General features: G+C 41.1%; 1 protein-coding gene across 1 annotated transcript in view; it reads left to right on the top strand.

Annotated features, from left to right (window-relative positions):
* C6H12orf42 (chromosome 6 C12orf42 homolog) overlaps nt 1-13102 on the top strand; it is a 77630-nt gene extending 64528 nt beyond the window's left edge. The window contains 3 exon segments of the mRNA XM_024127519.2: nt 8652-9038; nt 12457-12518; nt 12521-13102. Of these exon segments, the coding sequence (XP_023983287.1) occupies nt 8652-9038; nt 12457-12518; nt 12521-12904 (833 nt within the window). The 3' untranslated portion in view covers nt 12905-13102.
* The last annotated feature ends 2327 nt before the right edge of the window (nt 13103-15429 follow it).

Raw genomic sequence — 15429 nt, 5'->3', positions numbered from 1 at the left:
AAGTAACAGTAAGTGTTGGCAAGGATGTGGAATAACAGGAAGCCTTATACACTGCTGGTGGGAGTGTCAGTTGGTAAAAACACTCTGGAAAACAATGGATATTGTATAATATTGAAGACGTGGATACCCTAGGACTTGGCTATTCCACTCCTAGAGAAACTAGAGTGCATGCAACAGAGGATGTGTACAAGAATGTTCATAGCACCTTGTTTGTAATATTAAAAAACAAAACAAAAATGGATTTCATGCATACTCCCATCAATAAGAGAATGGATGAATAATTTGTAGATATTCATGTAATGAAATTAGGTTGGTCTGTGGCTATTTGTTTCCTTTAAACAATGTGTATATGTCATCTATACTCTTATAAGCATCATATTAAGTTGTAACGTGTGAAATTGCCTACATTTGACATTTTTTGTCCTACAAAACAGCAATTTCATATGGGAACATAATGCTTCCAAAGATAAATAAGGTAATTAAATAAAAAATGTTTTGCGCAATTAAAAAGAAAAAAACCTCAGAGACTCACAGGATTATTAGGGCTGGGGAATATTTTAGAGATCATTTAAATTCTTCCATAGATGAAGAAATCAAGGCCTTCAGACATTCATTCAACGACTCCACCAGAAACCAAATACAGTGGCTCTCAAATTATAGCTCATGTTTAAAACAATTCACAGTCTAGTCCGGAAATTTAAAAACAAAACATTTCAATACACATCGGTGTCCCTGGGCTGGAGACTTTCTGCGATTCAAATGCAACTGAGTAAGGCAGATGGTGTCATGGGGAAGAGGTGGTGTCCTGGAAGGAGGGTGAAGTGCATCTGAATGCACTTGGGTTACCTTCTGGTGCCTGGTGAGACACCAACTCCATGTGTCCTTTTACTAGAGGAGGGAGGTGGTTGAGTGATATTGGAAGAAGGAACATCCCTCCCCCAGAGGCAGGGAAGTCACCCTCATACTTAGCAGAGTACCTGAGCTGGGACAAGTTCCTGCCCCTCTGGTGGCCACTTCATTCTCCCACATCCATGGCAGAGATCAGTCATTTCCCCATGAACTGAGACACAGCCCTGGAACTCTTAAAAACTGATGTCCCAACGGGGACTGGTGTTCAAGAAGAAAGCTGTTTTCCATCCTTAGTAGGAGACAAGACATTAGAGCTGGAATGACTGATTATGGTGAACTGAGCAACATGGACTAATCCATGAGGCAAGAGAAGTGCGTATCCCCAGGCAAGTCTGCAGAAAGTGAGGAGGGAGGGTATGAGGTGGACGTGGAGAACGGTAAGCTGTAATGCTGAAGGGCAGTCCTCTTGAATTCTTCTTCTTCTTAAACTTATTAGGCACTTATTAAAGAGCATTCCCTGCTTGTTTCTCAGCCCCCCAGGTTCTTTCAAGATTTTCTTGCTGTGTTTGGTTTCCTGTAATTTTAATATGCTATGCCTATACCTAGTAGGTCTTTTGTTTTTGTTTTGTTTGTTTTTGCATTTATCTTGCCGCATGTTCTCTGAGCTGCCTGAATTTGTGGTTTGGAAAGTTCTCAGCCATTGTTACTTGAAACATTTCTTCTGCCCATTTTCTCTTTTTTCTTCTACTGGTATTCCAATTATGATCCGTATGTTATCTCTTATAAAATTGTCCCAGAGTTCTTGTATGTTTTGTTCTTTGTTCCCCCATTTCTTTCTCTCTTTGCATTTCAGTTTAGGAGTTTTTATCGACCTGTCTTCATGCTTGCTGATTCTTTCCTTGGCCGTGTTCAGTTTACTGATGAGCCCGTCAAGGACATTCTTCATCTCTGTTACAACGTTTTGTATTTCTAGCATTTTTGGATTGTATTTTACTTTTAATAAAAATTGTATATATTTGAAGTGTACAACATGATGATTTGATACACATATACATAGTGAAATGATTACTATAGTCAAACTGATTAACCTGTTGTCTCCTCATGTAGTTTTTAACCATTTTTTGTGTGATGAGAGAACCTGAAATCTACTCTCTAGCAAATTTCCAGTGTTCAGTACAGTATTATTTACTGCAGTCTTCATGCTGGAAATTAGATCTCTAGATTTATTCATCTTCCATAACTGCAACTTTGTACCCTTTGACTTAACACCTTCCCATTTCCCCCACCTCCCTGTCCCTGATAACTCCTGTTCTACTCTTTGCTCCTATGTATTCAGCTTTTTCAGATTCCACATGTAAGTGAAATCGTGGAGCATTTCTTTTTGATTCTTAGAGTTTCCATCTCTCTGCTTACCTTACTCAACTGTTCTTTCATGTTGTCTCATTTCTCCATTAGCACCCTTAGCATATTAATCACAGTATTTGAAATTCCTTCTCTGATAATTCTGATGTATGTGCCCTAGCTGAGTTCTTATGCTTGCTTTGTCTCTTCAGACTGGGTTTTTTTTTTTTTTCTTGCCTTTTGACATGCCTCATAACTTTTTGTTGAAAGCCAAGCATGATACATCAGGTAATAGGAACTGAAGTAAACAGATCTTTGCTGTGGGTTTTTGTGTCGACCCGACTCGGTACTGGGATGTGTTTAATGTTTGTTGTAGCTGTAAGTACGAGAGGCTTCAGGTTTCCCCAGTGTTCTCACTTTTGTCCCCTTTCCAGACTTTGGGCTTCCCTGACTACTCCTCCTGAGAGAGAGTCTGTATCTTGTAGCTCCCCCAGCTGGAATCCATTGTTATTATACTGGACACCTGTTGGTGTGCTGATAAGGTGTGGGGGAGGGGAAACATTCTATAATCTTATGATTAATCTCAGTCTTTTAGTGGGTCTCTGTCTCTGGCTGTGACCTTAACAAGTGTTTTTTAACTTTTTTTTTTTTTTTTTTACTGCTCCTTAGTTGAGACGAGAAGGCTAAAGGAACTGGAGTGGGAAAAATGCCCTTCCCTCAGCTGGGATAAGGATATACTTCTGTTATGGAGGATGCTCTGGGCATATTTTACTATGATTGTTTTTCCCATGCCTGTATCAGAGCTTTGAAGGGATGTGTTTCAGACTTTCACCTTGAGAAACTAGTGGAGTTCTTATAGACAAAATCCATTAAAGTGCAGGGACCACCTAAACCTGCTGTCCTCAGGAGTTTCTAACTCTCAAGCTAGTCTACACCCAGCCTCCAGCAATTCATCAAAATGATCATTTAAGTGTTCCTACCAGTGTAGGAACCAGTGTATTGTTCCAGAGGCTTCTACTCCAGGTAAACAGATCTTGGTTTGACTCTTTGGATTCACCTGTCTCTCCAGATTTTGGGGTGGCCTTTTGCCCCGTAAACTCAGTTCTCTGATGGGTCCAGGAAAAGTTGTTGTTTTTCCCTTTGTTAAACTCTTTCTTCTTGTAAGGATAGGACTGTCAGTTTCCAAGCTGTTTCCATGTTGGAGCTAACACTGGAAGTCCATTACATGTATTTCTGCCAACACTTTCCCCCAAAATGGGGATTATCATTATCTGTCCATTTTACAGATGAAGAAAATCAAGCCCAGACAGTCTGTGTCTCAACCACTATACAGAGCTCCCAGGCACATCCAAGTTGCCATCACTGTTCACTTAGCTGACTGCTAACTGCCCTCTAACTGGCTTCTGCTCTCATCCTCTTCTGCCCCATTTTCCTTAGAGAACTTTTTCAAGGGTAAGTGCCGCTGTCGTGACTCATGTATGGGAAAGTTTTAGTAGCTTTCCATCATACATTGTGCAACTTCTAGACCTCACCTGTCCCTTCTCTTTTGCTCACTTCCATTTAGCCATTGGGTGTAGCAATCTTAGGAACATATCGCAGTCCTTGTGAGGCTGGAATGCTATTCCCCCCTCCTGCGTGACTGACCTTTTCAACCTTCGGGTCAGTCTTAAATTAAATATTACCTTCCTAGGTCTCCACCCATGTTTCTGTCTCGGTCCCTTGTTTTTACCTTGATATCACTCACTACAATTTGTAATCACTTAGTTGTGACTTGCTCTTGTCATCTTCTCCAGTTGATTGGAAGCTCTATGAGGGCAGGGACCACATTTGCCTTATTCTGTTGTGTCCCCAGGGCCAAATACAGAGCAAGGCACATAGTAGGCATTTGATAAATATGTTTTTGAATGAAGGAATGAATAAAATGAGGCAAACTCTGGATGGATGGAAAAGATATTATTTTCCACTTGAGTCCTTATTGCCAAAAGAGACCATTCAGGAGCTATAGAGGGAGAGAGAACAATAACAACAGCTAAGGCTAACTGAGTGCTTCCTGGGTGTCACACACTGCTCTAAACTCTTGTTTATTAACAGCTCATTTAATCTGCACCTCAGCCCTGGGCGGAAGTGGCAATCATTATTGCCATTTTGTGAATGGGGAAATTGAGGCACAGAGCACTTAAGTAGCTTGACCTTAGGTAACAGAGCCAGGAAGAGGTGAACCAGATTTGAGCCAAGAAGTCTGGGCTCAGGGCTTGATGCTTTCCAGACCCTTCCCATGGACTCAGCCTCACTAGCTTAAAAACTCTCATTCCCCCACTAGGAGAAGTGGTGAGACTGAGGTGGCAGGACCCCGACTCCACTGTGTGGTCTAAGAATCCTTTAAAAGTGTGTCATTGGGGTTTTCAGTATTAATTGAAGACCTATTTAAAGTTTAATTTTAGATATGCAGGAGATGATATTAATTAGCTTTAGCCTCTATTTACGCCTACAGTTAAGGGCAAGATGAGCTCTGGGGAATTAATTGTCTCTGGGTTTCATTTCTCCTTCTAGGGCAGGTGCCTCTAGTTCTTTTGTAACATGAACATGCTGGAGTTAGAAGCCCAAGGGAGCAGAAGAGATAGGGCGGGGATACAAACACATAGAAGTTATATATTGAGGGAGAGCTGCCAGGAGAAGGTGTGATGGGGTGCACCATCCTGCTCTCTGGTAGCCCAGAGGGGCTGAATATGCAGGGGTTACCATATTTGTCTCTTTCTAATGAATAGAAAATGAATAAATCTGCATCTGTCATGATTTATCATGAGCTATTTTGCAGCTCAAGAGAAAGATAAATTGTTTTTGTGAACTACATTCAGCTCTGAGGGTTATCTTAGTGTGCCTTGAAATCTCCTGTCTGCCACAATATTATTTCAAAAGAAATTAGCGACAGATGGAAGACCTGTGCTGGCAAATAAGAGGCAGAGTTGTCTACACATTGAAAGAACCTGCAAAACTTGAATGTCAGGAAGAACTTCTTAAGATGAGAAACACCCCAAAACAGGTAGTGGAGAAAAGGTGGCCTGTTGCGTCAGTACGTGAGCTCTGGGAGAGGTTGTCTGGAGGAGGGGTTAGAATGTGGGCTTTCCCGGGAGCTGATTTCAGTCACTGGGCCTCAGGCAGGGTACTCAGTCCAAGGAGCCCTGTCTTCTTCTGCACAATAGAAGTCACGCTGGTAGCACTGATGGCGGGCTAAGGCATGACCAGGAGGGGGGTCAGCGCCCACTATTTGCTAGCTGTTGTTGTGGACGTTTGCATACCTCCCTTCATCAAGCCCAGTTCATGGTAGTCACACGTTTCTTATGACACCGCTGGCATTGATTGGGCAGTAGAGAAACCATACTCCTTAGAAATCTAAGACCTGAGTCCCAACCCCAGCTTCTCTGGTGCTTGACTCGTGGTGTGGACAGCTGCTTACTCTCTGACCTCAGGTCCCTCCTGAGTGAGTAAGCTGAAGGGTCGTGGTCTGGCTCAAGTGGGTTTTCTGGTGTGAAAGCAAATAAAATAAGGAATAGACCAGTTGTAAAGTGGCAGATATTGCTGGTATCTGAAATGAAGACTGTTCACAAAGAGATGATACTTGGAAGAGAAGGACATACCTGAGGTCATGGCTGTAGATTGTTCATGAGTGTTTGGACTACATACAATTTATAACAGTACCTGACATCTCTGATGAGTGAGTTAGACCAGTGTCTCCCTAATTACATATCGTAATACTCAAGGGGCTTACAGACTGCAGAGACTGGGGCCCCGGGACCACGTGCCTGTATTTTTTCAAAGCCTGCCAGACATTGGTGAAGGCGCAGCCAAGATTGGGAAACACTGAAGCAGACTCAACAGCCCGGTAATGTAACAAAGAGCACTGGACTTTCAATCCTGAGCGATGGATTTGGGCTCAAGTTCTGCCACTGTCTTGGTGGGGAGATTTGAAAATTTGAAAAAAAAAAGACTGAAAGCCATTGGAGATTGGAAACGGCCCTTGCATTTCTAACAGCAGTCTCTGTTTCATGCCCAAACTACTGGTTGTTCTATTCAATTCAGGCAACCTGGCAGCTGTATCATAGAGGAAACCTGAAATTCATGCAGGGGTCTGTGAAACTGGGAGGCTCTTGGGTTGCTGTGCTGAATTCCATTTTGCCAAAAATCACCTGGTCAGTTTAGCCTCAAGATGACGGGTTCTGTTGATCTGAGTAAGATTTTGTCATTGTTGCAGTACCTAGTATATGGTAGGAGCTTAATGAATGTTGGTTGAATAACTAAATAAACAAACATAGTCACCAGCTGTCTCAACGTCATATAAGGTGACCTTGAGAATTATTACCTATATAAAGTATTACCTTTCTTTCTATCTGTCTATCTAAATGTGCCTTTTATATAGCAATTACAGAGTTACATATTTGCCTTTCTGATAAGCAATGAAATCTCTGATGCAGAGGTAGTGAGATTCAGGGCCCTGGAGGTATTTAAACAGAGATGGATGAAGAAGGTGGTGAGGGTCCGCCTCAGATGACCTTTAAGTCTCTTTCAACCCATAACTTGTGGAATGTGAAGGTGTGTAAAGTGGCTTCAGCCCTTCCGTCCTGTTCTTGATATCTGAACAACAGAATGAAGGCAGATCAAATGCCATTGGTTCTAAGGTTGTAGATTTTCCTTTGGGATCAAGAGTCCCAGAGCTACTGTTTTGAAAGATTCTAGGAGTTTCTCTGCATTTGGGAAAGACTGATACATTTGTCTACCATTTCAAATTCTGGGATTTACGATGAAAAGGGGCAGGCAGTTAAGATTAAAATGAAAAGCTCAGTCTTCCTAAAGTGCAGGAGGAAGACAAGCCTTCTAGAACTCTGTAACCTGCTTATACACAGAGCTTGCAAATACATCCCCATGACTCCAAGCAGAATACTTAGAAAATCATGTTATGAGATGAGGATGGTATGAAAGGAGGTAAATGATAGTGTAACTTTTATAGGGCTGGCCATAGACCAAAGGTGCAAACTGGTGGCCCTTGGTGATTTAGAGAACAGACGTGTTTTGTGACATCCATACCATATATTTTTTTAAATCTAGTGAGTTACCGACATTTAAAAATTGGAAGTTTTTACATATATTGAAAAAACATATGTCTGCTTCTGAAAATCCAGAAAAATCTGTCTTCATGGGGCCCACATCCCCTCAGGGCAATAAAAGAACTGAGAAGTGGCTGGCCCCTTCTGATGGCTGCTCCTATTTGGCCTCTTCTCTCATTTCTGTTATCTGTGGGGTCCCTGGAGGCATTTCTTTTGATTTCCCCTTCTGCAGGCAAAGCTGCGATTTAGGAGTAGTGTGTCCTGTTACCTAACATGGCCCGTGTGTTTGCCACTTGACTGAACCTTGAGCACAGGGGATATGAGTCTTGCTGAGAGTTGGTGCGTCCTGGCACGGTTTCTGCCACATAGTAGAACTCAAGAAAGCCACTTCATTCCTCCCCCCGTTCCATACCTCCCCACCTCCTGGTTTTTCTTCTTTTCTATCCCCCAAGTCTGAACAATTTTTTTTTTAGTGAAAAGGGCTACTGTTAATAATTATTCTGGGATAACATGTGTGAGTTGGAACCATTGTGGGTATATTAGTTTCCGAGGACTGTCATAACAAAGAACCCCAAACTGGATGCTTAAAACAAAATTATTACTATCTCACAGTTCTGGAGGCAGAAGTTGGAAATCCAAGTATCAGCAGGATACCAAGTATCAGCCAAGTGTCAGCAGGCTTGGCACCTTCTGGAGGTTCTAAGGGAGAGTTCATGCCTTTCTCTTAGCTTCTGGCGGGTGCTGCAGTCCCTGAGGTACCTTGGTTTGTAGATACATCACTCCACTCTCTGCTTCTGTCATCACATGGCATTCTTCCTGTGTGTCTGTGTCTGTTTTTTCTTCTTATAAGGACACTAGTCCTACTGGACTAAGGCCTTACCCTAACAACCTCATCCTAACTTGACTGCAGTTACAAAGACCCTATTACCAAATAAGGTCACATTCACAGCTACAGAAGGTTAGGACTTCAACATATCTTCTTGGGGGACACAACTCAACCCATAAGCTTCAAACTAGCTTTCTGACCTGAAAAGATGGAGGTAATAATTCTATTTGTTAGGTGAGGTTCCTGTGAGGACTAAATGACCAACATGTCTGGGCCCTCACACAGTGCCTGCAATGTAGCTTGAACTCAACAAAAGCATTTCCAGCCTTTTACCTCCCCTTCCACACCTTTTCCCTCCTCTTCTTCTCCTACTTGGGCGCCCGGGTCCTTGGCTTCTCTGTAATTTTGTTTGCTCAGGATAGAAACATGAAACAAACAAAAAATCCATCCATTGCCTGATTTTATCCTTCCTGCCATTAATTTCGTAGGTGATATTTAAGTGCCTTCCTTCAAAATAATGTGTTTACCTTTTACAGTATTTCCAGAAAGGATTCAGACTCCATTGGCATATAGAAGACTGCTCTGTGCTCTCCAGTACAGTATCTCCAGGCCTCCTGCTGTAAGTATAGCTTCTTTTGACAATGAAAGCCACGGAGAAGCAAGTCCCTCTCCAACACCGTCCAGTGAATGGGAAGAGACCCCACTGATCTTCACGGTCAGACAAGAAATGAATATGGGAGCCAGAGGAGCACCCAGGCAGGCCTGGGGCAGTTCATTTCTGGAACAGTGAATGACAAAAACGCCTATTCAGGTCCACTCAGTAAATCCTATGCACGTGGAGGCCACAGGCACACATATCAACAGGCACGTGAGATTTCAGAACCAGCCCCCTTATAATTTCAAGGGAGATTCTGTCCCATCTGGTGAGTATCACTTTGTGGTTCTTAACTCTTTCTTCCTCTTTTCAATTGGCCACATTTTGTTTTTAACGTCAATAGAAACAGCAAAATTATTTGACTCAACGGTAAGTCCTATTCTAGAACATTCTAGAAGAACTGTAGTTGTCAGTCTTTAATGGAAGTCTACTTGTTGCTTTGTATTGTATTGGAGGAGAGCACAGGTGTGAGCTGATGACAAGAGTTTAATGATTCAGGTATTGCACCTGATAATAATAATAATAATGACAAGTATTATCATCAACATCCCAACCCCCATGTATGACGCTCTCAGATACTGTGCTGAGCATTTTACATTATTTTATGAAATTCTCATATAACCCTCTTAGACAGATAATGTTATTATCCCCATTTTGCGAATAAGGAAGGTGTGAATTCATGGCACAGAATAATGTGTATAAAAATGAAGTATCTCAAAACTGTATAACAGGAGGAATTATTTAAAGGTAAGATGATGGACCAGAAGGAATGAGCTTTGACATCAGGGAAACCTGAGCCCAGAACCAGAAATACTTGGGCTCAAATTTCTGCTTTCTACTGTTTCATTCAGATCTGTCACCATGATCAAGTCCCATAAATGTTCTTTGAGCCCAGTATTTTCTGTAAACTGACAAGTACTACCTTGAAGAGATGTTGTTGATATAAAATTCCCTGAACACAGCAGGGCTGACTAAATGGCGGTTGTGATGATGGTGGTGGTGTTTATGGTGCTGATATTCTGACTGCAGGAGAGGAAATGTCAGGAGACAATGCATACCTCCAAATACTGTAGGAAGTGTCATGTAGAAGAAGGATTAGACTGATTTTATGCAGCCTTTTTTTTTTTTAAGTAACTTTTGGGGTAGATTTTGTTGCACATATTTATACAGTTTGTTGGACTTGACCAATAGAAGAAAGAGAAATTTTGACACAGTCCAAAGGAGAACCTTCTTTGAACTAGAGGATAATGTCCTGCCTGGGCTGTAACTGGTAAAGTTGAGGCTGGGAGACTTTCTACCAAAGATGCTGAGTCAGAGAGTCTTCTTTTCTGGGAGGATGGGCTTGATGATGGCATGATGAGGATGTTGGCAGGTTAACACATTTTGAGTCATATGTGTAAGGCAATGTGCTAAAATCTGAACATACATCTTCAATTATGGTCCACACGCCTACCTTCTGAGACAAGAACTGTTATCTTCCCATGGTTTAGATGAGGAATTGGAGGCCCTTAGAGATTCTGTAACTTTAGGGATGGATCCAGGATTCAAGCCTCCATTCTGACTCCAGGTCAGAGCATTCCTATATTAAGATTCCAAATATGACAATAATAGCTCATGGGTACTGAGCACTTACTGTGTACTAGGTGCTTTACATTTTATTATGTTCTTCCCTCAGATGCTTGCTTAGTTTGCTTTTACACTTCCTTCAGGTCTTTACTGAAATGTCACCTACATGGGTGGGCTTTCCTAACCTTTCTCACTTTATTTTCCTCCTTAAGATTTATTACCAGCTGACACTTATACATTTCTTTGTTTGCATATCTATTAGTCTGCTTTCTCTTCCACTCCCTCTCTTCCCAACTCGAATGCATGCTCCATAAGTGCAGGGAGATTGCAGCTTTATTCCTTTCTGTATTCCCAGTGTCTAGAATACTGCCAGACACATAACAGGCACTCAAATATTAATGAATGAAAAAAACGAATGGACAGATTTAATCCCACTAGCAACCCTGTGAAGTAGGTAATACAATCCTCATGTTTCAGGTAAGGACAAAGAGGCTTAGGCCAGGTGATATGCTGGGATATAAATCTATGATGGTCCGCCCCCAAAGCCTGTTTATTCCCTTGCACCAAACTGTCCCTCTAAGACAGTTTGTTACAAAATGCATCATTATTGAATTACATTCAGGGAAGGAATTCCTATTCTTTGTCTCAAGACAGGGGACAGCATATTCTGTCTAGGTTGTATTCTGTTTCTCCAAATTCCAGAGTCACATCTATGATCTTAGGTGGAATCGTCTTGCAATGAATGGGTCATATGCCAGGGCTGTAAATCCAAATCACCAAACAGTTATTAAGCATCTAGTTTTCACAAAGCAATGTGTTTGGCTCTCTGAAAGCTTTTATTTACCTGGCCATATTGAAATGCCATTCTACCTCTATTTCCAGGAAATAATTCTCACGTTGGAGAAATCAGGCTCACTCAAAATTTTTCACAGTTTGACTTGGTTATGTTAAGTGTGTAGTGGGAGCTGCCCAGTACATACCAAACATAGAACAGTGTGTGATGAACTAAATTGAAATACCTAGTGTTATACCATTTGACACCCACTGTTAGGAAGGCAATGTGCATTTGAAATCTTCTACATATTTTTTGAGTTTGCCAATGATCCCTTGGGTTGCTCCAAATATTTTAGACATCTGCATGCTATTCAAAGCCCTTTAATAGTTTACAGAAAGTGATTTAAATCATCTAAGTTATCTTAATACACTACTGAAGAATTAGACTTTAATTTGCATAGGTCAGTGGGCAGGTTTTCTTACGTAAAAACGATTTTTTTTTTTTGGGCCACACGGCGCGGGGCATGCGGGATCTTAATTCCTTGACCAGGGATCGAACCCGTGCCCCCTGCAGTGGAAGCGCAGAGTCTTAACCACTGGATTGCCAGGGAAGTACCCCCAAAACAATTTTATACATATGATATATATCAAGATTTTATATATATATAAATACATACTTATATATAAATGCATGTGGAATATATATATATCTTTTGTATATCTTTTACATGAAACAATGATTTCATGATCGGGCAAAGAAAGAAAAAAAATCAAATCTAATATTAGTGTGTATGTATGTGTTGTGTAGAGCCAACATCAGATTAAAACACTGATTGTTTTAATTTTCACCCAGTTTGACATTTCTAATAAGACTCATGAAGTAATTGCCTCTTGGATTTTTAAATTGTCAGTGGTATGTCTAAATGCGCCGTAGATCTGTTTGTTTTTCCATGATATCTGAATAATTTCCATTCACAAATTTCCCCCAAATTTCAAATTTGAGGCTTTATTTTAGTCACCCATTCTTCTGTTTCCCTCTCTTTAGAAGTTTTGAACTGTTTGTCTTGAAATTAAAAGTTTTATGAGGATTCTGTAAAAGTTATTTTGGGGGAGGAGGTGCTTTCAAACAATAGGAAAAGAATCGATAGCATTTTATTTTCTTAAAGAAATATGGGAAGCACGTGAGGATAATGTCAGGGGATTTAAAATTTTTTCTCAGCACGTTACAAACATCGATTTCTCAAACATCCAGTTATCAGGAGATTTATTTTTATTTTTTTAAGTCCCAGCGGGGCAGGTAAATTCCACACACTTGAGCACCACCCTGGCTTTTCTTTGCCTTCCAGGTCTCACTCTGAGGCCATACACTGCCGTCGGCCTCAACGGGAGAAGCCAGACCCCCTTTGCCTCGTCCAGGGTCTCGGGCGTTTGTCAGAGCTTGAGCCGGAAGAGAGGGTGACACCCACAGTAGGCGCGCCGGCAAACCCAGACTCCCAAAGCTGGCTCCTGGGCGCGCCCGGGAATTCAGTGGGCAGGGGCACAGTTGCCATGGCACCAGAGATGCTCCCGAGGCATCTTCATCCCCCCGGGAAAAGGGGGCCCGGGGCAGACGCCTCTCTCCCCGGCAGTCTGGCAGGAGCGCCCCTTCCTGGGCTTAGCGGTGCTCCCACCCATCTCCCCTCCAAGAGGTTAATCAAGGTTTGCTCCTCTCCCCCCTCCCGCCTACCCCCGCGTTTCCATACGGTTTGTTCACAGGCCCCTCCTAGGCCGGGGGTGAATGCTCACTTACACTGACCACTGCGAGGGAATTGTTCCGTGAGCGCTGCCCATCTTCAAATCAATGCCTGCCCTGAACAACAGAAAGGGCCTCAGATGTACTGGTTTCCACAGAACCATTGTTAGGCTTCACAGAAGCAGTTTTGAACCTAATAAATAATGTCAGAAGTCTCTATCGCAGCCAAAAGTGTTCCTTTTGAAGGATTTCTAATAGTATTTTTGTCCTGCGGTGTCTCCCAGTGTCACAATGGGGATGGGGTACATCGCGTGCCACTTTGCAATGTGCCGCCGTCAGGGATGGCCAGCACCCTGCTTTGTCTTGCTCTCGCAGGTAAACGGTTTCACTTGCCAACTTGGGCTTTAGTTTAAGGATGTTTTCTAAGGGCCTTTTGAGTCTCTAAACAGAGGTTTTGAAAACATAATTGAATGTCTGTAATTTAATAGTTAACATGAAATTTGATACTCCCGATGTGCCTAGGGGAATTTTCTTCGGGCTATATTAAGGTTTTTATGTCAGAAACCTGAAAGTGGATCCTCTTTGGAGGCCCTGAAACACGTGGAACTAAGTTTAATGCAGAAGAGATGCTTAGGGAATGTTTTATCAAACTGGTGGTTTTAGGCAGTATTTTTTGATTTTGGTTAACGTCAGTTAAACATGGCAGCTTTTCTCTGTGAGGCGATGCAGAGACTGATGTATCAAATGATTTTATGGGTTTAGTTTTTGTTTTTCTCTTTAATGTGTTATTTTTTTCAATATTCAGAGAGAAACACAAATCAATGTGACCAAGTCATTCATGTGCAGTTTTGCACTCAAGTTTCTTGCAATTTTCCCACAGGCTTGGATTCATAGAATTTGATACATGTCAAATCCTACTGCATTTTCCTCTTCAGTTCGAGATTTATATATATATGTATATATATATAATGCCTATATACTACTATGTGTATACTATAGGTAGTATATCTATATTTAAGATGTCCTCCGTCTAAAGTCCAAATGTAAGTTTCAATCAAAATGAAATGTTATAACCGATAGTTGCTTAACATTTAGAAGTCTGTTTAATCCTTTGAGGACAATTTGGTTGTTTTTATTTATTTTATTATTTATTAGCCTGATTTTAGATAAAAGAATGTACAGGTTATCAATGGTGGTTGCTGTGGTTTCCTGAGGATATAATGGCATCTACTCACCAGAGTTCTTGCGACAACCGTAAGTTCAACTTCATGTCATTTGGTTAGGGAGAAGTGGGTGGGCACACTCGTGGGTTTTATGTAAAATTTTGATTCTGGGATATGTTAATTATGAGTTAGCACAATTGATTTTTTTTTTTTCAGGTCAAGAGATCATTGCTTTAAGTGATTATAAAACAACCAAAAATTTATAATGGTCAAATGCAGGAGTAGAAGGTGTTTTTGATATATAGTAAATGGATTTCCTCACCTGTGGAAATACAAAATAGTGAATTTACTAAAAAAAAATACAGTATAGAAGAAGCAATTCTGCTCAGATTTGAGAAAAGGGATACAAGCAAAAGATATAAAATATGTGATACACGATATTCTAAAGCAATTTCCCAAAGTGTGTTCTGTGGAGCACTAGAATTAGAAAGATGCTTTGTGAGATGGAGAATCTATAGATGAGTATGTCTGGGAGATGTGGCCACAATGCTCCCACTTAGAAAGTCATGGTAATATATTAAGGATCCCCCAAAATCCCATGGCAAAAAATCTGATAAACTCTGTTTAACCCAGCGTTTCCCAGTTTTATGTGATCAAGGAACACCGATGTGTGTGTGTGTGTGTACACATATATGTATTTTAAAAATATAACGCCTATCAATACCTTGCAGTGCTAGTGTCCTGAGGAACACAGTTGAGAAAACATTGCTCACAGCTCTATTCTTAATATACTAGAATCCCTGTAAACTGGTAGGGTTCAAGGTAAGGATTTCTTTTCAGAGAAGTGAAGTAAGAATCAGAGCTAAAGAAAGCAGCCCTTCATAAATACCTCCAGGAGCCCATTCTTCCTTGGAGGAATGTAATGAGCTATCTTAATTTCCCTCATTTTGGGCGCACGTGGCTGGGAGTTTAGTTGGTCTAACCAAGACCATAGCTTAGATAGTGATGGATGAAGAGCTTTTTCGGCTTTGACTGCCATAGTTATGGGCTACAGGTGTCCAAGTCTTTCTGAATGACACTAGAACTTAGACACAAATGCACCAAGGTAAACATAGTTAAATCTTTCCCAGTGTCATTATTTCTGAAAATAGTGCTGATTTGAGCAGTTATAATTGGGTACATATCAATTTTAGGAAATAAATAATACGTGTGTGTGCTTGAGGACTAGAACAAGGTCTTACGGTGTAAACTAATTGTTGCTAAGGTTCTGAATTACAGTTTGCTTTTATTTCTTCAGGGGTATGTAGTTTGACTTAAGGGACATTTATAACCACATACTACAACAGTTTTCTAAGGAAGATAATGTGTCATTTTAGGGAGAAAAATGTTTTTCTGAAAGTTGCACTGGAAAATAGATAGTGATA

The sequence above is a fragment of the Physeter macrocephalus genome, chromosome 6 (assembly GCF_002837175.3).
Source record: "Physeter macrocephalus isolate SW-GA chromosome 6, ASM283717v5, whole genome shotgun sequence".
Taxonomy (NCBI): Eukaryota; Metazoa; Chordata; class Mammalia; order Artiodactyla; family Physeteridae; genus Physeter; species Physeter macrocephalus.
This window is presented reverse-complemented; position numbering and strand designations above follow the sequence as displayed.